The sequence below is a fragment of the Tetrao urogallus genome (assembly GCF_951394365.1).
Source record: "Tetrao urogallus genome assembly, chromosome: 2".
In the NCBI taxonomy this organism is placed as follows: Eukaryota; Metazoa; Chordata; class Aves; order Galliformes; family Phasianidae; genus Tetrao; species Tetrao urogallus.
In genome coordinates, this window is record NC_136814.1 from 41,443,648 (window position 1) to 41,466,758 (window position 23,111).

General features: G+C 36.8%; 1 protein-coding gene across 2 annotated transcripts in view; it reads right to left on the reverse strand.

Annotated features, from left to right (window-relative positions):
* Positions 1 to 23,111, reverse strand: part of AFDN (afadin, adherens junction formation factor) — a gene marked incomplete at both ends in the record, with an annotated part of 111,914 nt that overhangs the window by 75,059 nt on the left and 13,744 nt on the right. The window contains 2 exons of one of the 2 annotated variants that reach the window (XM_079532742.1): positions 810 to 925; positions 2,671 to 2,866. In XM_079532742.1, coding sequence (XP_079388868.1) covers positions 810 to 925; positions 2,671 to 2,866 — 312 coding nt within the window. Of the gene's footprint in view, positions 1 to 809; positions 926 to 2,670; positions 2,867 to 23,111 lie in introns of those variants that run through there. The other variant, XM_079532743.1, reaches the window with a different exon arrangement.

The window sequence follows — 23,111 nt, forward strand, 5'->3', positions numbered from 1 at the left end:
AAAAAGCTCATGAACTTATACCTGAAGCATCTTTGAAATTAAAAAGCTCTAAATCCAACAGTAAATAGAATTTAGTGCTCAGCCCAAGACGAGTTTGTCTGATTACAGTCCATTCTAAACAGCACATTTACCATATCTATAAACTTAGAATAAGAAAAAAAAGTTAGATATAATATATAATGTATACAATTAGTTGACTTCAGGAGCCAAAGCCTGATTTAAGTTCATGTTACTAATTAAATGTTTCATAACTAATACAAAAGAAATGAGAAGGAAAAAGAAAAGAACATCAAGTACACTAAAACTTCCCATCCTTCCCTTGCTGTGAGATGGAAACTAATTTCTCACAAAGAAAGTCTTCCACCAGTTTCTTTAAGAAACCCAATGTTACTGAAGCAGGTAACAATTTTTTAGTTAAATAACCCTCTCCAGCATCCTCCTTTAAAGGCTTTGCAAGATCCCTCTTGGGATTATCTCTTAGGCATTTAGCATCATATACTGATGGAAGATATTTTCACTTCATCTTACTAGAACAAACTTTTCTGGGTATTGCATGCTACAATACCAGACGGCTACACGGATCCAAGTTTCACAATTAATTAGAAAGATTATAATAATGCTGCATGATGAGGGTGGTGAAGATGCACTTAAAGGATTTAAGCAGACTTGCTGCAGATATCCAAGATCATCATCCAGCAGTTTTTTTCAGGAATTAGAAAAACAAATTTCAAAAACAGTTTTGCTATAGGAGCAAGTCCCATAAATTGCAAGACTGCTGTTGCCACTAGTTATACTGTTTAAAGCCTCACCTTTGGAGGAACTGTATCATTTTCATTCTTGAGAACAAATCTTCCCTCTCGATCATCTTTGTTCCAGTTTAATTGTACAACAAGAGGCTTCTCATCCACATCTAATCTTCTTTCTTCTTCAAAAAAATGAAAAGCGTTAACAATTACGTGGCATCTCAAGAGCAAAGAGATCTAGAAACAAAGCTGCACTTTCACTGAACAGCACACAATAACACAACCACAAAATGGTAGGAGTGGGAAGGAAATTCTGGAGACAGTCCAGTTCAATGCCCCAGCTAAAGCAGGTTCCTTAGAGTGGGCTGTACAGGAAAGAATCCAGGTGGATTCTGAATATCACCAGAGAAGATGACTTCACAATCTGTCTAGGCAGCTTGCTCCAGTAATCAGTTGATGCCTTTCTAAAGGTATAGAGCCTAGTGGTGTAAGGATGCAGAGATAAATGGCTCCTTTCCAATACCCAACCCAAGTTTATCTATGTAAGACAAAAGTCCACAACAGATTTGTGCATTTTCTTTATCAGAACTAAAGCTCAAGAATATAAGATTAACAATCAGAACTTGTTTCTGCAGCTAAAGTCCTTGAAACTTCATAATTTAATGAAGCTCTGAAATACTTATCTTCCTCATTTAAAATTTAACCAGTGTGACCTTGGCCCAGTAACTACTGCTCTGTAAAGACTGTAAAAAATAAATCAGACTATAAAACAAAAATCCATTATGTACATACACTACACAAACTTCATTACATATACTACAACAGACTTCATTTAGTGTGCTGAATCCATTTTACATGAAAAAAATCTGAGTGTTTAAGAAAATTAAGCAGCTTCTGTTATTTTATCTCCATTTAAAAGCAGGAGATAGTATATACACACAGCACTGATGTCTTTGCATTTACATTTTACTTAATGTGAAAAACTCATATTGAGTGAAGTGCTCCTCTTACGAGCCACACTTTAAACACCAGGAACTTTCCCTGCAAAGGGAACTATTCTATTTTGGCTACAAATACAGTGCTAAGGGATTTAAAACAAACAACTTGAAGCAGAGAAACCATATAGTATTCATCACTTTAATCAGTGATGACACATGAACTCTTTTTTTTAATCCCTTATGACTCGCATCGAGTCATCACTCATATACCATGGAAAGTGACATACACTCCATTCGTAAACGTCCATTCTTTATCTCACATTATATTAGTTTCAGTCATTCAAAAGAAGAATTAAGGACACTAGTTTCCCATAGTTTGGTAGTGACCCTCTGCACCCTACACTGCTTCCAACCTATAGCGTTTTATTGAAGAGAGGCATTACTGGGGAAGACAAATACTAGCAACAACAAAAGACTGCTTAGAAATCTAAGCTCTTCCCGGATAACACTAAAGGTTCTGCTTAGGAAACACAGCAGCTTCAGACAACAGTATGTTGAACTTCCTCCAGTTTAACAGTAAAGGTATATACAACATAAGGCTACCTACAAGACCCACAACATCAAAGAACTGAGATGCACTCTCAAGTGCTCCAATTTAACACCTCCATCCTCCCACTATAAATCCAGCCTTAATCGACCGGTCCTAAAAATAGCAACACTCTCACAAACGTTAACAAGTGAGAGGATGTCAAGTATGGCACTTAATAATCATAATTAAAACTTACATGAACTGCAGGCCTAATAGACACGCTTACATTCTGAAATACCACTTCCTGGTGTAACAATTAGTAGTGACATACATAAAGCAACAAAAGAAATCAAACTCTGTTATACAGCTCAGCAACAGAGAGCAAAACTTAGAGGTATTTTGGCTAAAGGTGGGCAGAAAAGTAGCACGGATGCAGGAAAGAGGACAAATAAGTACTAACCTCCACTGACATGCACCTCATAGAGCGAGTATTTCGGGGATGACAACATGCGCATGTCTGGCCGGAACTTCTCTGCAAGAGTCTCTATCACATCTTGAGTTGTGGCAGTACTTGAGACACGGATACATTTTGTTGCAAAGTTTCCAGCTGCTTTGTCTTGAAAGTAAAATCTCATCACACCATGAAATTCCAAATCCTGCAAAAAATATAAAAAAATTTTTAAAAACCCACAAGTTTGGTTAATGGCTAGCAGTTCATAGCTCAGTTTGTTAGAAACATTTTATGAAATCCTAAGACATTCAAATATTGCATTGGTTTTCCAAAGTCTGAGGACACCAGGGATTACTGACAAGGACATGGAAAAAAACAGGATTTTCCATTTAAAGAAATCAAGTACCCCACATTACTGCAAATATTTGAAACTTTGATCTTCGAGATTTCAAATTTCAAGTTACTTTCAGGTTTACCTGAAAAAAAAATAAAAATGCATACTTCTCTCCTCACACTAAAACATATCTTGAGATCAGTCCCAAGCTATTTTGTTGCCCAAACCTTGCCCTCATATCATACGTATGTAATAACAGAAGTTAAATATAATTGAGTGCAATGTGTCTCAAAGAGAACAACTTTCTATCACAGCAGTCCTGAGCATCATCTTTTCTCTCTACTTTACCTTACCTCATGCTCCTCTGTCTTAGGTTGGCATTCATAGAAACAGCCTGATGAGGAAGCTAAATCAACCAAAATGGGTTTTATTTGATATTTTCAGATAGGTTACTTTCACTATAGCTCCCTAACCACTCTGATGTTGCAAAGTTTACTGTTTAATAAACACTGTTTATGCCTTCACTTTCCAGAGGCTTTCTAGTAGAAATATCCTCTGGTGCTGGGTGCAGTGGCAGGTTCCATGCTAAGCACAGTTCTTTCCAGTGCTGTAACAGCTCACACAAAAGATATCCCAACATCATCTTTTTGCAGCAAAACCCAGAAACATTTACTGAAGCTTTTCTATCACTCCAGGAAAAAAGTATTATAACCTGCACAGTAGGATAAACCTAGATACACAGAAGAGACACATTTCACAACTGTAAACAGTGTTTTTATCATTGTGCTCTCCACTCTGCACCAACCATCCAAATTATTTGAAATCAGACAAGGCCCACACTTCACTTCTCACTGGCACTGTACAGTCCTAAAGAATAATGTAAATACACATAATTAAAACCAAACAAAGAAACAAACGGGCTTTTTATTTGTATTGTATCCTGAGTTTGTGAAGACATGACACTGCGGTATTAACAACTACAACAAAAGTCAAGAGAAAAACGTGCAAGTACACTGAAGTATTGCTTTAGAACCAGCCTTTTTTTCTTCAACTGATTTCTTTCACTGTATTACGAGTCCCTAAATGTTTACCACCCACAGTGTCCCACAACAAGAACTTCTGCAGCTACTTTCCTATGCTGTGAAAAAGCATTTTTTTTTTTTTTTGTTTGCGTTGAAAAAACGACCCGCAACTGATGCGACATTTTTGCTTTAATAAAGATGATGAAGAACCATTTCTTATCCTCTTCTCCTCCAGGTCACTCATGACTTCACTCATGATTTCACAGGACTTTTCTCCCTGCACATTTTCTTCAGGCCAATCCATCCTGTCTTAAACTTCCCAAGGAATTAATTCTGTACTTTTGACAATCTGAACCAGTGAACCCATTTCTGAACCTTCCAAAGCTCCATCTTATAGAAGGAAGATCTGCACATGGCAGTTGAATGCAGATGCACCACAGACCTAGACAATTACCCATTTTCTTTTGTTCCGTGTTATCCCAACAATTGATAGATTCATTCTATCAATTGATCCTAAACTGGCTTTCTCACACAACTGTCTATTGTAATCCCAAACAATTGTTCCTTCCTGCAAGAAGTTACAAATTCTGTGTGCCTCCCTAACGTATGGCCTCCACCACTTTCTTCTTACCCACTTTGAACGTAGAGGGCCTCCTGCAATTAGATAAAGTTGGGTCTTGACTTTCCTACCACACACGTTTTCATAATGGAAGTGCTACTGCCACTCACCTCTGAAAAACATCCTGCCTTTTTTTTTTTTTTTTTAATCTCCTTGATGATCTCATGCAGAATATTTCTGGAAATCCTACATACCAGAGCCAATTGGATCTTCTTTATATATAGAGTCACCTACACTGGATAAGATCTTTAAGATCAAGTCCAACCTGACCTACAATATCCTATCACTAAATCATGCCCGTTAGTACAACATCCACATATCTTTTAAATACCTCTGGGGGTGGGGACTTCATCACTCCCCTGAGCAGCCCACTACAACACTTCTTTCTTGACTACCTTCTCTGTGAATAAATTCTTCACATTGTTCAATATTCTTGATAATTCCCTCAGTGAGCTCTAAACAGTTTGAGAAGCACCTTTTCACATAGCTTATGGAGCTATTAAAATTATAATGCATCCATGACATTTTTGTTACTACAGATTCTAATCAGCACAGATGAAATTCTTAGTAATCATCCTTTTAATTATGGCTTCACACTGCATTTATGCCCAAGCGCCTAGGGGTGGCTAGCAAGAAGAATCATTAAATAGCAGTAAAGTTACTTCATCTCTCTTTTTTTTTATAGTTATGTGATGAATATTCTCTGATTCTAGCAACTTGCTTTTATGTTGTCTATTTGCACTTTTAACAAGAGTGCAAGAAGAGCTCCTCTGATAAGTTATCCATAAGAAGGTCTTCATCGTGACAGCCTTTCTAAGATTTTTCAGTAGTCGATAAGAAGCAAAGTTTCTCTGCTGTTACCTTTCCTTGATAAGTTTTCTTTCATAAAAGTGATCGTGACATAGCCATACGGCTTGTGCTAAGTTCATGGTAATGTGTTCAAATAAAGTTATTATTAAAGACTTCTGATATATTATTCAGTAAATTATTTTTTTCCTATCTTACACTTCCACACTGTCTTTGCCAGATTTTATAGCCTTACAATCTTTCTTGTGTATACTACTTCAGCTTTCTAGTAACTGGTTTTGCCTAATGCTCAACAAGTACATTGACTTCCCCTTCCTTGCAAAAGAAAGAAGATTATTTTTCTGAGAATGTCCACTGCATTAGTCACATTTTAATGCCATAGATTGTATTCATTCTCTGCAATAACACAGCAGTAACTAGCAGAGATTCAATGCAAAGGAATGCAACAAATTTACATTCAGAAGGGATCTAGAGAGCAGTTCAAGGATCTCTTCAATCTCATGGGTTTCTCTATTATTATGTTTTAAAATTTTGTTTCTAAAACTTGCTCCTACTTCTGGGCATTAGCAGAACAGAGAAGTGACAAAACTGCACCGTGACCACTGAGATACAACGTTAGCATTATTCATTTCAGAAAAGAAGCAAATGGAAAACTGTCACCCGAGTTTTAGTTTCTTGCTTTGACAATCAGGGCATGAAAACAACCAAATGCACTGACACTGGCTGCCCATTTTCCCCATGTTCTTCCACCTCAGCTTGTTGTGCTGTCCCCCTGCAGCCCATGCATCTCAACACACTTCTCCAAAGTTTTCCTTTAAAATATAAACTGCACAACTGCATCACAAAACGTCATAATATGAATATATTTTCCCAGTATAAAGCTCCATTTAGTTTAATGTTTCATTTGCAGTAAGTTGCAAACTTTCATTATTGGAGTATTAGAGAATTTAAATACAAATGTTCAGTAGTACAGAAGCCACTGGTTTCACATTTTGAAAAATTAGGGAAGCAGGAGACTACAAAACAGTCTTCATTATTATATTTATACATCCTTTATGTACTTATTTCTAGCTTAAGGCACATTTAGCGTACTGGCCAGGTGCTCTGAGTAACATGTAACAAACATCCACACAGACTCACAAAGTGCCCCCAACCTCAAGAAGAAAACAAAGTCTTAAATTCCTACTCTTCACTCTAAAGTCTGCCTTGAGCCTCTAAACGCACTCAGTCCTGCATTTCTTTGGCAAGACTGCAAGCTAGGTTCACTGTGATTTATAATGTGGACTTGTGTCAAGGAGAGAGGCTAATAAATAAAAATCTCTTGTGAAAAAGTAAATAGATGCATAGATATCCAAGCATTACTAGCATAAACTTGTAAGTAGACGAATCTCCCCCGAATGTTTACATATCTCAAATTAATCTTTCTCTAAAGATGAGAAACTGCCAATTTCCAATTACCAAAAAGAAAGAAATCAAATCGTTCTCTGGATTTCAAAAGTGAGCAATTATGAGGCTATAAAAGCTCTTAAGTTTCTCTTAGGAATTTACACGCATCATATGCGATCTCTGTTTCTCATCTAAACATGTTTTAAATATTTTATGTGTGTGCTGTTCAAGTCCACTTCTCCTTACATAGGAATGTACAGTCTTCTACCATGCCAACAGAGTCAATTTTTACAAGAGTTAGATTCTCATAATCTAGACTGCAAAATGAATATCTTTGAAGCATGTAGCTGACAAGTCAGCTTCTTTTAAGCCTTTCAAATCATAAAGAACACTTCCCTTAAATACAGAGCCTTCTTACGCTTTTTTCCATCACTAGCAGAACTTGCAGTAATTTCCGTAAGTATATCATCTAGAAAGACAATAACAGATGGCTTGGATAGTTAACTGGTATTTTTTTTTATTGTTATTTGTTTTTTTGTGTGTGTGCTTTTAAGCAATCAAACAAACAACAACAACAACAACAAAAAGCAAGGTGGTACCACACCTTAATTAGTCACAAAACAGACGATATGTAGCTACAATATGCAGCAAATGGCAATAAATAAAATGGTGGATCTGTACTACAACAGCCAATGAAAATGCCCACCAATACATCTTAACAGTGCTTCAACTACTTTGTTAAGATTGTCATTGACTTCATGCAAGAACAGCTTCAAGAGGCCAAGTATGGCAAAAGTCTGTCTTCAGATAAAGCAGCTACACATACAAAAGCCCCAGAGTGGCAAACTTGAAACAATTTCAACAACAAGGCTTTGAAATTCCCCAAAATCTTGCAAAAATCTTTGACAAAATGTTATTTGAGAACATTGGCATTCCCAATTCTATGGGTCTCCTCTGACAAGTCTCATTGACCTCAGATCATCACCAGTTGAAAAAGAGCACTATAAATGCAGGAAACCAACCTAACAAACCACTTAAGTAACATTTGAAACTGAAAGCAAGGCATATAAGTTTTTAAATCAAACATTATCACTTAAGTCTTCCAGGAAGCTTCAGCAAAACGACTTCAGTTTCTTGAAATGCTCTTTTACTCTTTACATCTAGCTCCCAGTTACTTACTATCACACAGGCATTTCTGCTTTTAGCAATATTAAGGAATAATGAAGATGGTCATTCATTCAATGTTAAATGACACAGAAGTGCAAATAAATAAGAGGTTTGGTCTGTGATTACCGAGAACTGGTTGAAGAACACTGAAAGTATTAAGCAATGGAAGACTGAAATATAAATACTTCCGTTTCTCAAAAATTTCTGTAAAAACCAATTCTTTTTTTCTTTTTCCCGAATGTTCCTGTCTTTTTACACAAGGAGAACACAACAAGAAGGCATATGAAAAAAAATAGTGGAAAAGAGTGTGCTTGCTTAAAAGCAAGTGAAGTTCCAGAAAAGTCTTCAATCTGATACAATGGGATTTGTAGCAGGGAAAGCTGGACTTCCTGAAGAATTAAACAGAGGCTTCTGCAAACAAAGCAGTAAATAGCCAGCCACAGTAATCCGCAGCACTGCTCCTGCATGAGAAAGGAAACCCCTCCTCTATAGTGTCAGAGGAGGTACTGAGAGATTATTATTCAGCTACGCGGGACGAAGCAACAAACAAAGGTCAGGACGCTATTCCCACAGGCGAAGAACACTGGCAAGCTTTTACACTCCCATCCCACCAGTATCAACCACAAATCAATACGTACTTCAATATTTTAGCATAAGTGAGTATATTACATGGGTAGCACTTGATAAACTATTTAATCTCTTGAGTAGTAGAGAATATCTAAACTTCAGGTCAGAAATCCTTATCTCTAACATCTCCAAGAGTATATCTTTGAGTAAGGTTGTGGGGTTTTTTTTAAGCTGTATTAATACTACTCTTTATCTTGCATTCACTGTGACAGGTTCTAGAAAATACCAAAAGCTGGCATTGAGAACATCACATCTTTCTGCTACATTCACATTTTGCAGGCAAAAATCTGCAGAGGACTAACTTCTAACTAAGCTGCTATTATTATTCAGATACACATACTTGTTGCTCAAGAGTTTTTCCAAAAAGAATATAAATCACAATAAAACCAATGCAGAGGGCAACAGCTAGAATTAAAGCAAATACATGTTGCTTTTAAATGAATTCAGGTCACAATACAGATCCAATAGGTCACATGCTGTATGATAGTCTGAAACATTTGTGCAGTTCCTTAGTACCTGACCCCTGGTCAATCTACAGAGTAAAAAACGGAATTGCTTTTGCATCCATAACATGCAACATTATCTATGCAATACTAACAAATATCTTAAGGAATTCCTACAAGATTAAAAACAAAATAAAAAAACCCAAACACGTTACATCACCAAAAAGCATTAAAGTAAGCATTAAAATTACATGAAGCTTTGCAGCATGCATTCCTAGTTATGTCAAACGGGAACACACACAAACCCTATGATAAACTATTAAAAAGGATTTTAAAAAAATCATCTAGCAACACAAGCAGAATCTGCCATAACTCCTATTAAATATCTCAAAACATTTTCCATCTACTGGAGAAAGCAAAGCTTTTGCTGACCTACAGCTTTTCAAGTGCCTCAACAAGTGCAGTTTCACAAGTGATGGCAGAGGGTTTCAAGAGAAGAAAGAACGAAGACAAATAAACAGCTCCTATTGAAATAACAACAATTTCATCAGCTTTATTTCTTCTTCCAAACTTTTGTCATGCGGGTCAATGATATATTCAACTGCAGATTGACTTGTTCTGCCACAGCTCTGTTCACAGAAGCAGGGCCAACAAGAGTCTTCTATCAGAGAATTATCAGTAACACACAGCACGGGGTGGATAACTAGGAGAAATCATCAATTTATTTTCCTGAAGAAAACTACACCTGAGGAATCAGCCTCACTACAAAATAAAATGAGAAGACAAGATCAAAAACCACGAATACTACAAACATTTTTGTAGTATAAACGTAATGCAATTAAGTTAATGCAAAACCCACTGAAGTGTATGACAAATGCTACAGAAATAAAATCGTAAACAAAGATTAAAACTCACTTCTATAAATATAAATAAAAACACACTGTGAAAGAGAATTTGCTAACCATAAATGCAGCTGGAATGTCCAAGTGAACCTTACATTGTAGCTGAAGCAAATATTCTAATATATCTTGCAAACATTCCTCCCTCGTTCTCAAACTGCCTTCACAACAAGAACAATCAATCCAATGACTACTGGACTTAAAAGAAAAGCACGTTGTAATCTTTTTTTTTTTATTTTTTGAAATGTAATCTCACATTTCAAAATCCAACTTTGTAGTTGACTCATCAACACTAAGTAAACAGGGTAACTCCTACCTCCTTCAAAGCAAAGAGTTAATGCCAGAATTGTATCTTGCCAAGGCCACCAGACCCCACGCAGCAACCAACCACACTTCACCCTGAAAGCGCTTTGTTGTGTAAGCATCATGAAGTGACTTCAAGCAAGGCTTACAGCTCCAAAAGCAGTTACCATGAGAAATAAAACAAAAATACACCAAGGGTGCTCCCCAAGAGAACTACAGGCTCTGCTCTCTAATTCTCAAACCCACAGAAAACAATTACAAACATCTTACTGGCACGTGCAACACACAGCAACTGTCTGCCACCTGCAGGATATTTTTTGTTACGTGTACAGCATCATTTACGTTTTCACAATTAAGCAGAAGGAAACGCAGATCCCTCTTCCAACAAAATAAAATTTGAGTCAATTTACTGAAAAATACCAAAATATTTTTAACAGGGAGTGCTAATGGTTATGTAATTATTTAAACTTCAATAATTCATTACATTAGACCACTTAAACACAAGAACACAACAAATAAAGCTAAAGGAGATTAAATCACACTCCCAGATTAAGTCATATATACTGTTATAAACTATATTAATGCTCACACAAGAGCTGTTCTGTGACTCTCCTGATAACATAATAATGAAGATCTGGCAGTCTCTGTGAACAGATACTTTGAAAATACAAAATAAATAAAATTTTAAAAAAGAAAAACAACAAACCAAAGCACCCCCATTATTTGGAAAATTGTTGGAAGAAGGTAGTGTGACAGAAAAAAAAAAAAGTAATTGACATACATGTTTGATATATCAAAATACTCTGAAACAATCTCTGCCAAAAATCATAGATATGTGCAGTCTCATCATATTTGAAAAGAGCTACGAAGTCAAAACCTGGACAAAGTCTATGCTGAATTAATCATGACACATTTAAGAGCAGGAGCAAAACAAACAAACAAACAAAAAAAAAACCAACACAACAAAACCACAACAAACAGCAATAGGTCTTGAGGATACATCCCTTACCTTTCCACTCCCTGCCTGCAACATGTCATTGTTGCAGACCTAAAAACAGAACACTTGTCAGTAACTCTACAACACTTATGAGAAGAAAAACAAGTAGTGCAGACTATCCTTGTAGCACCTTTCAGCTTATGTTAAAAAAATAAAATAAAGCAATGGCCTCACCTATTTATTTTGTTAAAGACTATTCCTTTTGCTTCTGTGAACCACAGAGCAGCAACCTCAGCCAAGCTAGAAATTCTTTTCTACTTTTCCACTAGCATCAGCACACTCCTGACCCTGCACAGAGCCTTTACAGTCCCGTAAACCAATAGGGACTTCTTTGTTTTGGGCTCTGCTGGCTCTGTGTGCCCTAAGGCCTGTGTGCAGGTCAGATAAGCGCCAGAACAAAGAAGGGGGGAGAAGCTAGCAGCCAACAGATGATCCATCCAGCCCGATCTGCTCTGCATTTCACACCTGCTCAAAGGTGCAGCATCACCTTAGTCATCTGCTCACCTTGCCAGCAGTCAGGCAACCCTCCATTGTCCTCCTGCTTCCTCATGCACGTTTATACAGCAATGAAGAGGCTAAGAACACAGCAATAAGGTGTTACTGTGTGGGGTAGCAATTCAACTCAAAGCGCTATTTCTAAAGCTAGAGGCAAACTGGCTTTCAAAAGGAATCTTTTGAACTTGTAAATAAGAAGTAAAGATTTGAACGGAGGTTTTTAAAGAGAAAGTAGGCTTAGCTTATATACATACAGTGGCACCAGCACATAAAAACTTCTCCTATGCACGCTGACACTGATATGGCAGAACTGTATCAGAAAAGACTGACATCCCTCATGAGCTGAGTAGAACTTGTGGCCTGCTACTGAAATGGCACAGCTCTCTCATACAGGCTCATTCTCTGAATGCATGAAACTCAAGAAAATAAACAACTTTCAAAAAGACATAAACTAAATTTTAGAAGTCTACTACTAACAGCACTTCTGGAATTGAAATACTGAAGGAGCTCTTAGATGGTAGTTATGCCATATTTTCTATATAGTTTTAAAAAATACAATTGTTTCCTACATAAATTTTGGTAGAGAAACATCATTAACAGCAACCTTAAAACCATAACAAGATGTCAGTAAAGCTACCTTTTAAGTTACTAAGTGAAACTAGCAGAAACTGAAAACAGAATTTTGAGGTAAAGTTTTGAGTCTTGCAGTTTTGAGTCTTGAGTCTTGCAGTTACAGCAACCCAAACAGCAATAGTTACAGGCAGATCAGCACTTCTGTTAGCTAAAACAGAAATCTGCACCCCTGAAATATGCATTTCCACCAGCAACCACAATCGTGCAGCCATTTCTTGTGGCCATCCTCCCTAAACCTGATTGTGTTGTTCTATTAGAGACAGCATCAATAAAATTATTCCCAACGTTTCATTCCTATCTGGATTCTCCAGTGTCCAGAAGTACAGACACTGCAGTCTCTCTCTTCATCGTCGAAATGAAATCTTGTCTCTAACTTACCACTCAGACAGGTAATATTCATTTTTACTTGCTACTGGAAATATGAGAAAAACATGCACTGCGTTATAAAAAATGCACTAACAGTCATTTAGATGGGCACCTCAATTAATTTCTTTTAATCAGCAGTGCATTTTTACTATATTAGCATCAAACTTCAGTATGATGCAACAGAGCAAGAGAAAACATAAAAATTGGGTCCCATTTGCATAATACAACCAAGGGCAGTGTCATATTCAGCTGACAGAGCCAGTGAAGACAGATTGCCACAACTTCTTCCCCGCTCTGATAGACTTGGTCATGTCTCATTAGTTCCTCATTCCCATCAGATGTGCTAGGACCTGTACTGCAGAGGGTTAAGACATCCAGCTACACTGACTGAACTAGAAAAACGCAGATGCTATCCGATACTCTGCATGCAAGTGCTCTGGCAACCAGGCTAATTAGTCAGGAGTTTATGGTAGGAATGCTAACAAGCCTAATAGGAAACAAGCACCTGATTCTCCCAGAGTAGACAAAAAGAAAAAACAAAAAAGAAAAAAAAAAAAGGCAGTAAGGAATCTACTAGAAAAAAAAAAAAAACAGAAGGCAAACAGACAAAACTAAGACATGGTGCAACTCAAAAAGGTACTCAAACCTCTAATACAGAACGTACTCTTAACAAGACCCACATTTCCCAGCTTACCAAGATTAGGCAGACCCACTTTAAAAGCAATGTAAAAAAGATGAAAGTATTTACGTATTTATTTATTTTTTTCTGAGGGATCTCAGTACACCTACGAACGCGAAGAATCAAACAACCAAACAAAACGCAAGACAATACACAACACCTACAAGGGATTACTGAGTACATAAACTTGAGGAAAAATGTGTTCTAAGCAGAAAGAACTCCCAATCTGTATTCTCTTGTTTACAGCACTGTTAAGAGCTCACTGCCAAATTGACATTGCTGAAGGTTTTATAGCAGGTCAAGATCTTGCCAAAAAGCAATGTGATAGCACAGAACTGCATAGGACTGTTGCCAGCTTCATTAACCTTATTACCAGTTCAACTACCTCAAGAGACATTAATGTGCAACATTTAAATTTGTTCCAGTTGTACAATTATTGTTGCACCGTCTTGGAATTTGGTCTGCAATCATTAAGTTCATACATTCCAGATAGGATTGGTTCAAATCCAAAACTTGACTGGATTTCAAAAAGTTATTTTCCAAGTATATTAGTTCAGTCAAGCAGGACAGAAAGAAGAATACCATTTCAAAATGTAACCTACAACACAATCTTTGTCCTAACTAATGCTCTGGATAGAAATAGATGGAGGAATCTCCTTGAAGAAATACTGTTGTTCCTTTCTAACCAAAATACTTAACTTCATCACTTCCTGTTTCTCAGAAAAGAAAATCATTGACAACATTAGTTCTGGGAAAAATAAAAAAAACAACAAGCCCAAAAATAAAACAACTCAACCAAACAACCCACGTGCACAAGAAAACAAAACCCAAGATCAGCGCTGTTGAATTAAAGTGACTATGACACCATTTACTGATCTCACTCCATGATGCACAGCCACAGTGCTTGTAAGCACCTTCAGTCTGAGCACAAACTCAAGAGCCAAGACAGTTTTTCTAAGTCACTTTTGCCACACATCCAAAAGAAGAGATATTCGTTTATCACAGATAAAAACAGACATGAGTGAAAACGAAAACACCTCAGTTTTAGACATGAGTAGAAGCATTAACAGCAAACTTTCTGAACATCTAAATGAAATACTTGGTCCATATTGAAACTTCCAAACATGAGAGAAAGAGTCCAGACAAGTTTGCTTTTCTTTTTAATCCTGTTGCTCAAAAAACCCTGCAGGTATTATCACTTTGAATTCAGTTTTCTTCTCTTTTCTTTTTTAATTACAGGAATCATGCCATTTCTTAAAACCTATAAAATAGCTCATCACTGTCATTGGTTATCTTAATGGAGAATGAGAAGACTACCCAAGGACACAGACAACCTCAAAAATCTTTACAATAGCTCTAACAGTTTGATAAAGTTTAGCTGCTGATAGCTTTCCCCCTGCAGATCCTACTTAATCCTGTTATATAATCTTTGGCAACAAATTTACCAAATACAGTGCTTGGTGAATGACATTCAGTTTCAGTTAGTTGCATTTGAATACAATGCCACTTGCTGACAAGTTAAACAAGGGCTTTCTCTGCAGTAATGCCACCCACAATATCTTCAGACTGATACTGATCCTGCATTCACTCTTTTGTTTCCCTTTGACTTCTCATGCTAAAAATAAATTCCTCTATTCCAACACAAAAGCTAGTTAGTTCAAAATAGTCCTAAACATTTCAATGTACTTCACACTTACATGTCAGGGCTGTTCCAAAAGTAATGCCTCCTATTTTATTATGATGGCTAACAGAATCAGAGGCACACAGTGGTGGTAGGGCAGTAGGGGTTGAACCTTTCCAATAACATTCCATTACATATTGCTGCCATGTGACAGATGGCAGCAGAGGTGCAGTCTGGTAGAATGAAGTCTGACATGGGAATGCATTTGAAGCAAAGCTATGTCACTCATATCCTCCAGGTGGAAAAAATGGCCCCCAATGACATTCACCGATGCTTGCTGAACATTCACGGAGACCAAACAGTGGATGTTATGACAGTGAGGTGGTGGGTGGTGCATTTCAGTAGTGGTTACAGTGAGTCACCTCCACTGTGTAGATTTTTGAGTGTGGCATACAGGCTCCTGTTCATCATTGGTGAAAACGCATAGCTAATGGTAGTGAGTATGCTGAAAAATAGTGTTTTGTAGCTGTGAATTGCCTGTATCAAGTAGTGCTATTGTGTTCTTTGTATCTGTTGCATTTTCCATGGAAATAAATAGGAGACATTGCTTTTGGAGCAACCTACATACCTATTCAACAAAAATATTTCTTTTGTTTCTAATTTTGTTTCCCCTTCCCCACCTACCTGACTCCACCTCCATGTTTGTCACTGCCATCTTTTCCAACACAAGCACTTCTGTGAACTCTGATGGGTGTTTCTCTCTGGACTAGCTCTGAAACAACCAACATCTGTCCCTCAGCTTCCTTAAGAACCCCCCCCCCCCATGAAGCCATCGAGGATGCAAGGCCAGCACAAAGGAGGGATTACACAACCCCCAACTGAACTAGAAATGAGCGAAGAAATCTTTGATTGCTAGAAAGCCATATCAGTAGCTGGAGAAATGAATATGAAATCACATTCTTGTATTTTTCCCCTGTGCAGCAACTGATATTCAAAATAAAGTCAATAATAGTAATTTACAGAAGCAAGGAACATCTCTGCAGAATCAGATCCTGGCAGATTGGGAAGCGTATCAAAAGTTAGCTATATCTAATGGTAATAACTTGAATATATATGGGAATTAAAGACATTTCATCCCTCTCACTGAAACATCTATTTAAATAGTCCAAACCTCAGCAAACACAACACTGCTTTTGAAACCCAGTATAAGAGGCCTGACAAAGGCTACTGAAGTATAATTTGACCGTATTTCAATTAGTAAATCATTTAACTTTTCAGTACAGTTTACAGTTTCAGAATAGAAACGTTTCTATTGTAATAGTGAAAGACATAGCATCTAATGTCTAAGAGTAAGTTGTATAAGATAAAGATAGCTTTCTATTATTTCCAAGTTCAACTAAATTTATCAAATACCAAGTTGGTATATTCTACTGGAAATAACTTACACCCAGAATCTTAGAAACCACCAAGTGCAGAATTCATTAGAGTTACAATCTCTACTGCTAATACTAGCTTCGGAAATATTTTTCATGTCCTGGATGTAAGAAGAGGATACTGACATGGACTCAGTCCATGCAGAAATATCACAAATGGTGGAGGAATTACGCGACACCAAGTGCCCTTCTACAAAACGCTGCATCAGATACTGTCCATACAAAAACTCACTTTACAGTCCTGAGTCTCTGATTTCTGGCAAATGTGACAGCAGCATCTTTACAACCAAACAGGCCAGAAGAGGAAAGTAATCAAAATTATGAGAAGAAAATGAGAATTGACAGTGCACTGACAGAATGAGAATTGATAGAAAATGAGAAATGAGAAAGACAGTGCAGAGATACAATAGATTGAACATATTTTAAAAACATGAATTAAAAAAAATATATCAATTAAAGATGCTGAAAGTAATCCTTAGTTGTGCCACCAAGTCATTCGTTAAAAGGAAGAACCACTTGAAAGCAACTTGAAGATAGACAAGTCAAAAACTGCTCTTCCTAGAATTGCAGTAATTCAATCATGGCCACTGCATTTTCCTCTCTGACTCCTATTGCTTTAGAGTCTCTGCTCTACGCTCAGGACAATAATGAATGTTTGGTGATTGTGAGCAATAGCCAACTCCATTCCCGATAGAGGAAACAACAGTTGACCACTTGATTACATAGGAAGCTCCTCACTTCCTGTGCAGTCCTCTTCATAATAGCATAAATAAGAAAATGATATAATATGGTACAAAAAGGTTGATTTTAGTGACATTTTGCAAAAAGAAACATGGTCATAAATCACCTTTAACTATTTGAATAGTATAGCTGAAACATATACATCCAAGTTCACAAAAATTTTTTCAGTTACTGTTTTAGAATTGTTGATCTTAATTCCAACATACCTGGGAGGGGAACCTCTAACTACCGTAAGTGTTCTGTGCAAGGCTATTCTTTATGAAAAATTTCAATTTCTCAACAGCAGAAAGGTAGTGCCTCTCCCCTTACAAACGCTGATAATTCTTTAACACATAAAGCATCTTGAATCATTACTTTGTTATGACACAATGTAAGGTAAGACTCTGTCTCTACTTTTAGTCCTAATGAAGATTTGAAGGATCAGTATGTGATTTAGTTGTTAAAGTGCCCCAAAAAAAGAAAAACAACCTACAAACCTTCTAACCATGTTTACAGGTAGAAATGCAGTTTGTATTAACTTAGTATTAACAAGTTTGTATTAACTTAGGTTCCAATATGACATGCAGGAAAAGGTAATTTAAAACTTCATTTAAATTCAGTATCAACATACAAAATTTAATATTGAGTTCTGAGGATTTTGCATGCTTGGCTTATTTCATGTTATGTTCCTTGCACGTTAATTCTGGCCTCTGGAACATTTATAGAACTAAAAGATTCACACTATCCAAGTTCTAAAGTAGCATTTTAAATTTTAATGGTAAAAATACTCCATTGAAGCAAAAATTAGCAATATTAAACATTCCTACCCAGTTGAGATTACAGTCTACTTAGAAAAAATGCTAAAGTACTGGTTTCAATTAGAAAATATTACACTATCAGCGTGGCTCTATTTCCATGCAATTAACCTAATTTCTCTGTCTAACCAACTATACCAGATGTTTTGAAGTTCTGATACCATGAAAAAAGATCTGTCTGTGGCTAAAATTAACGTTTCATAGATAGAGCTTTCTGTTTTTAAAGATCACAAATGCAAGATACGTTCAGAAACTATGGCTTGCCTCAAGCAATATGCACCATTTTGTAAAGATTCTTCTTGACATCATGCAGAGATCTGTAACACAGATACAGCATAATTCAAAATAAAACAAAATAGGAGATTTGATACGAAAAACTGTTAACACTGTACTGCACAGAAGACAGTACTATAAATCTAAAAGTACTCAGAAATAAACATTACAGTAGGGATATATTAGCAACAACAAAAATTAAAAATCTAACCTAATTCTCAGGATCACAGAATTATAGGGGTTGGAAGGGACCTACATCAAGTCCAGCCTTCTGCTAAAGCAGGTTCCCCACAGCTGGTTGTAACTCATTCACTGCAAGCATTTATTCCATCAAATAATGATGATGCAGGCTTCCAATCGTGAGCAGGAGGAAAGGCACAGGAGTAGGAAATGGAAACAGGACAGAGTGGAATCCAGACAACTTGTAATCATGTCTTTTCTGCAATATTAGAATCTTGTTCAATCTCTGCCCCCAGCATACCCAAATGTTTCACAAAAAGATGCTATGGAAGGATGTTTTTAATACATTTTGTTTGTTTTGTTTTATTTGTTTGGTGTTTGGCTTTTGAATGTTTGTTTTTCAATTCCATGAAATTCAACAAGGACAAATGAAAAATCCTGCCACTCAAGAATATAGGCTCAGGAATGACTGGCTGGAGAACAGCTCTGCTAAGAAGGACCTGGTGATCCTGGAGGACATCAAGCTGAACATGAGTCAGAAGTGCCCTTCAACAAAGTTGGATAACAGCATTCTAAGCTGTGTTAGTAGAAGTACAGGCTGTAGATCAAGTAAAATGGTTATCTTCATCAATCCAGTTTTGTGACACACGATACAGGAAAGACAGAAACTGGAGCAAGTTCAGCAGACCACAGGATGGTCAGAAGGTTGGAAAACTATCTTATGAGCAGGGATGGGCAGAACAGGGTTTGTTTCACCTGGTAAAGCAATGGCTTTAGGGAAACGCACAAAAGAGATCCTAATATCTACAGGGAAGCCATCTTAAAGATGCAACAAGGATCTTCACAGTAGTGCATGGTGGAAGCACAAAAGATAATGGGCACTAAGATGAAAGAAGAGGATTCTAGACTGAATATAAGGTAGTTTTTTCACGATGAAGTCTGTCAAGTAGTGGAGAAGGTTACCCAGAGAAGTCATACAGAGCGTGATCTTCAGGGACTTTGAAGTCCTTACTGGATAAAGCCCTAGGAAGCCTATATAGGTCCAAACTATAGTTCCAAATTATCTTCCAACCCAAAGTATCTTATGATTTTATTTAAACATCCACTGAGGACAGGTTAATTGATCTTCCAAAGCTACTATTTCACAGAAAACAGTGATCGTTACACCAATCAGGCAGATATCATTTGTTTTGCAAGCTGAGCTAAAAACACAAAATAATATATGACAAGACCAATTGGATAGTGCTGATACAAAGATATGCCAACGCATAAGTCCCAGGAAGGGCTATAAAATGAAAAGAGATGAAAAAAGCTAAATACAGTAGTTTAAGTAGCAGCATAATGTTTTTCAATTTCTCTTCTGGTAAGAGTCCAACAGATAGAGACACTAAAACCTAGATAAGTGGTTCTACTGCACATCTCAAGTCATTTATCCAACTAACGCAATGCAGCCCATCCCAGTTGGAAGTGAATTGGAATGGGCAGACATGTATCTAAGATCACAGGATAATTCCAATGGAAAAAAGGACCTCAGAAGGTTTCCAGTTCAATCTCCTGCTGAAAGAAAGGTCACCTCTGAGGTCAGATCAAGTTGTTTGCAGCTTTATTCAGTCTGCTCTCAAAAACCTCCGTGACAAAAGCTATGCAACCTCCCTGTGCAACCTGTTTCACTGGTTGACTGTTTACTAAAATCTGAAAAGTTTTATTGTGTAAAACACATTTATAGGTAATGAATTGTGTAATGAATTCATTTTAATACAGATAAAGGGAAATACAAGCCCGAAAACATTTCTCAAAGATAATCATGAGAATTATTGCATGGTAAGACTAAGATAAGCTTGCTTACTCTATTCAGCAGTCCAACATACTAAAACTAGCCCCTAATTCATTTTTCCTTTAAAAATATAAAGCCATACTTTATACTGTAAGCAACTTGTCAGGGGATGTCAGGATGATTTTCTCAACACGCCAGGCTGGTTCATCCTTCAAGAAAGATTATACAACCAAAAAACAATGAAAAATTAGAAAAAGCAAGACACACCCAGAAACTTAATGCAAAGGCTCAGGAGGAGAAGTGCTCAAAAACGAACAAAAAAGGACAAGGTATTTTGCTCCATATCCTCAAAGTAGTGAGATTTCCTTATGTTGTATATGTTACTCTGATGGTTGTTTACCAGAGAATTCCAAACAGATGTCCTAGTGCATCTGAGAAAGTGATTTACCACCATTACTACAGTCTGCTTCTTTCCTCTAGTTACTATAGCATAAGCGAACTATCAGTGGTACGGAAAGAATTTATTAAAAAAAAATTAAAAAAACCACAAAAACCACCAAAAACACATGCTAAACACAGTCATACAACTTCTGGGGCCGAATCACAGAAAGCAACAGATCTTCACAAGAAAAACTAAGAAAGTGGGAACAAAAAAAGTGGAGTAGAGCAACACAAAAGACACAATGAGAAGAAACAAATCTGCTTATGCTAACAGTCCAGTTGCAGACTTCCCAGTCATCCACACGAGTACACACTGGGGATGGGAGGAGGGAAAAAGGCCCAAAATGTATCTGAACTTCAGATGCTAAAAGAATGATATTTATGTCAAGATTCTCACAAACAAAAAAGCAAAGTGAAACAAAAAAGCCCAGGTTCACATGGGCTAGAGGAGTAGCCTTCCTAGTACATATTCTTAAAAAAGAAAACATTGAAGAAAGGCAAAAATAATTAGGAAGAAGATAACAGCCTTACCCTATGGAGAAAAATACACAGTACAATTGTGGTTGACCATACTGATCTCAAAACAGTATGTACCCGACTCAGTTTTAAATTTCTCCTTAAATCATATTCATCTCTCTTTCTCAAAGTGAAGTTAGCTGGCACACCAGTAAGTAGCTAATAAGTTGTGTGTAATAATCAAAAGTGTCACACACTTGTTTTCTACATGCCACTGTAAAATCACAACTGCATGGCAATGTAGACAGTGTTCAAAAGATGTAGGTCTAGGTTCTGCACCGTGTGAATCTGTCACAGCACTAGTTCTAGAAAACAGCTACACTAAAAATGAAGATTTCTGCAGCCACTGTAAACAACTTCATGATAAAAAGTTCTCTAGTAACTACTCATCTTTACACTTAGCAGTAGACCAGTAATTCATTGTAAAACCTGTACAGTATTTCTCCACCTGCCAGTAATGAATTGTTTCCAAACAGTAATGTGGATAACAGAGCAATCAACAAGACACTCACATACAGAGGACAAGGGTAAATTACATCACTGACACTACTTTTCACATTGCGATCACCTTCTCGTCTTTCAGTAGTTGTCACTGTCTAATCACTATATGTTTCAAAGATAGCTAAAGTACACAAGTAATACAAAAATGCAGTCTTGATTGACACAAGTATGGAAACTCAGAAGGCAGGTGGCTAACCAGAGAAATAAAGAAATGTGTCAGTTTCTTTGCAAGTGTTTTTTAATGTTAAAATTAAAGTTTTTCTTGATGTGAAATAATTACACTAACAGAGCACTGAAAAACTAGGAAGACTAGCTTGGATTGTTATTGATGCCAAGAAAAGAGAGCAGGTGTTTTGTTTGTCTTTTTGATTCATGCCTTCCAAATTCATATTGAAGAGTCAACACGTGTTTCAGTTGCCAAAAGTTATGGTCCAGATGTTCCCCCCCCCCCCCCCCCCCCCCCCCCCCCCCTTGAACAGCAGAAGAGGAAGCTCAATTTCCCTCTGAGGGCACAGTTGTCAATTTTGCAAGCTCTATCATTTGGATTGGGCCAAAGTGAAAAGTCAGATTAATTTACAACATCAGAGTCAGAAATAGTAATTCCAATATCTATTTATTTAAGCTGTGATCAAGAAATATTGAGCTTGGACACACAGCTTCTATCCATATCACGGAGGGCTCATCCTACATCATCAGTAAGGCTTACACAACAAAGCAAGGCACATTTTCATGGTTGCTTCAAGAATAAAATGACCTCAAAAAGGCAGGTTTTGACAATAAAGGTCCAGATCAAATCATTTCTCTCTATTAAAGCAAGGTAAAAACTCATATATATGTAAAAGATTAATTAAACAATTCAAATGCTCTAGAATACACTTCAATGTTAGAAAGAAAAGAAATTTGAAAATGAAATTTATATCTTCCAACAAATTGTATTCAATTTTGATTTGTAATGTGCATTATTTAAGTTCTCTATACCCTGTCCCAAATACACAGAAAAAATCATCTACATTAAAAAAAAACAGAACAAAACAAAAACCAAACAAACAAACAAAAAAACAACCACCCAAATTGTGCAACTAAGTACAAAGCACTTTCCCAGTTAGGAAAATAACTTTCTACTGGAAATTCACACTTCGCATTTCTCTCTTCATAGGGCACATTTCATTACCCAAAGGAGCCACATTAAAAAAGCACTACCAGTTCTAGTAAAAAAAAGTTCTAGTTCTAGAAAAAAAGTTCTATTTTAAAGATTTCTTCTCAACGATGAAAAATTATTGTTTTTATCACAGGGTTAGCCAAAACCAGACTCTGCAGCCATGTCAAACAAGAGTCACCAGAAGAAAGTTTTTGCCAATGTCACGATGCATGACCTCCTGTTCTCAGCAGTGCAATCCTG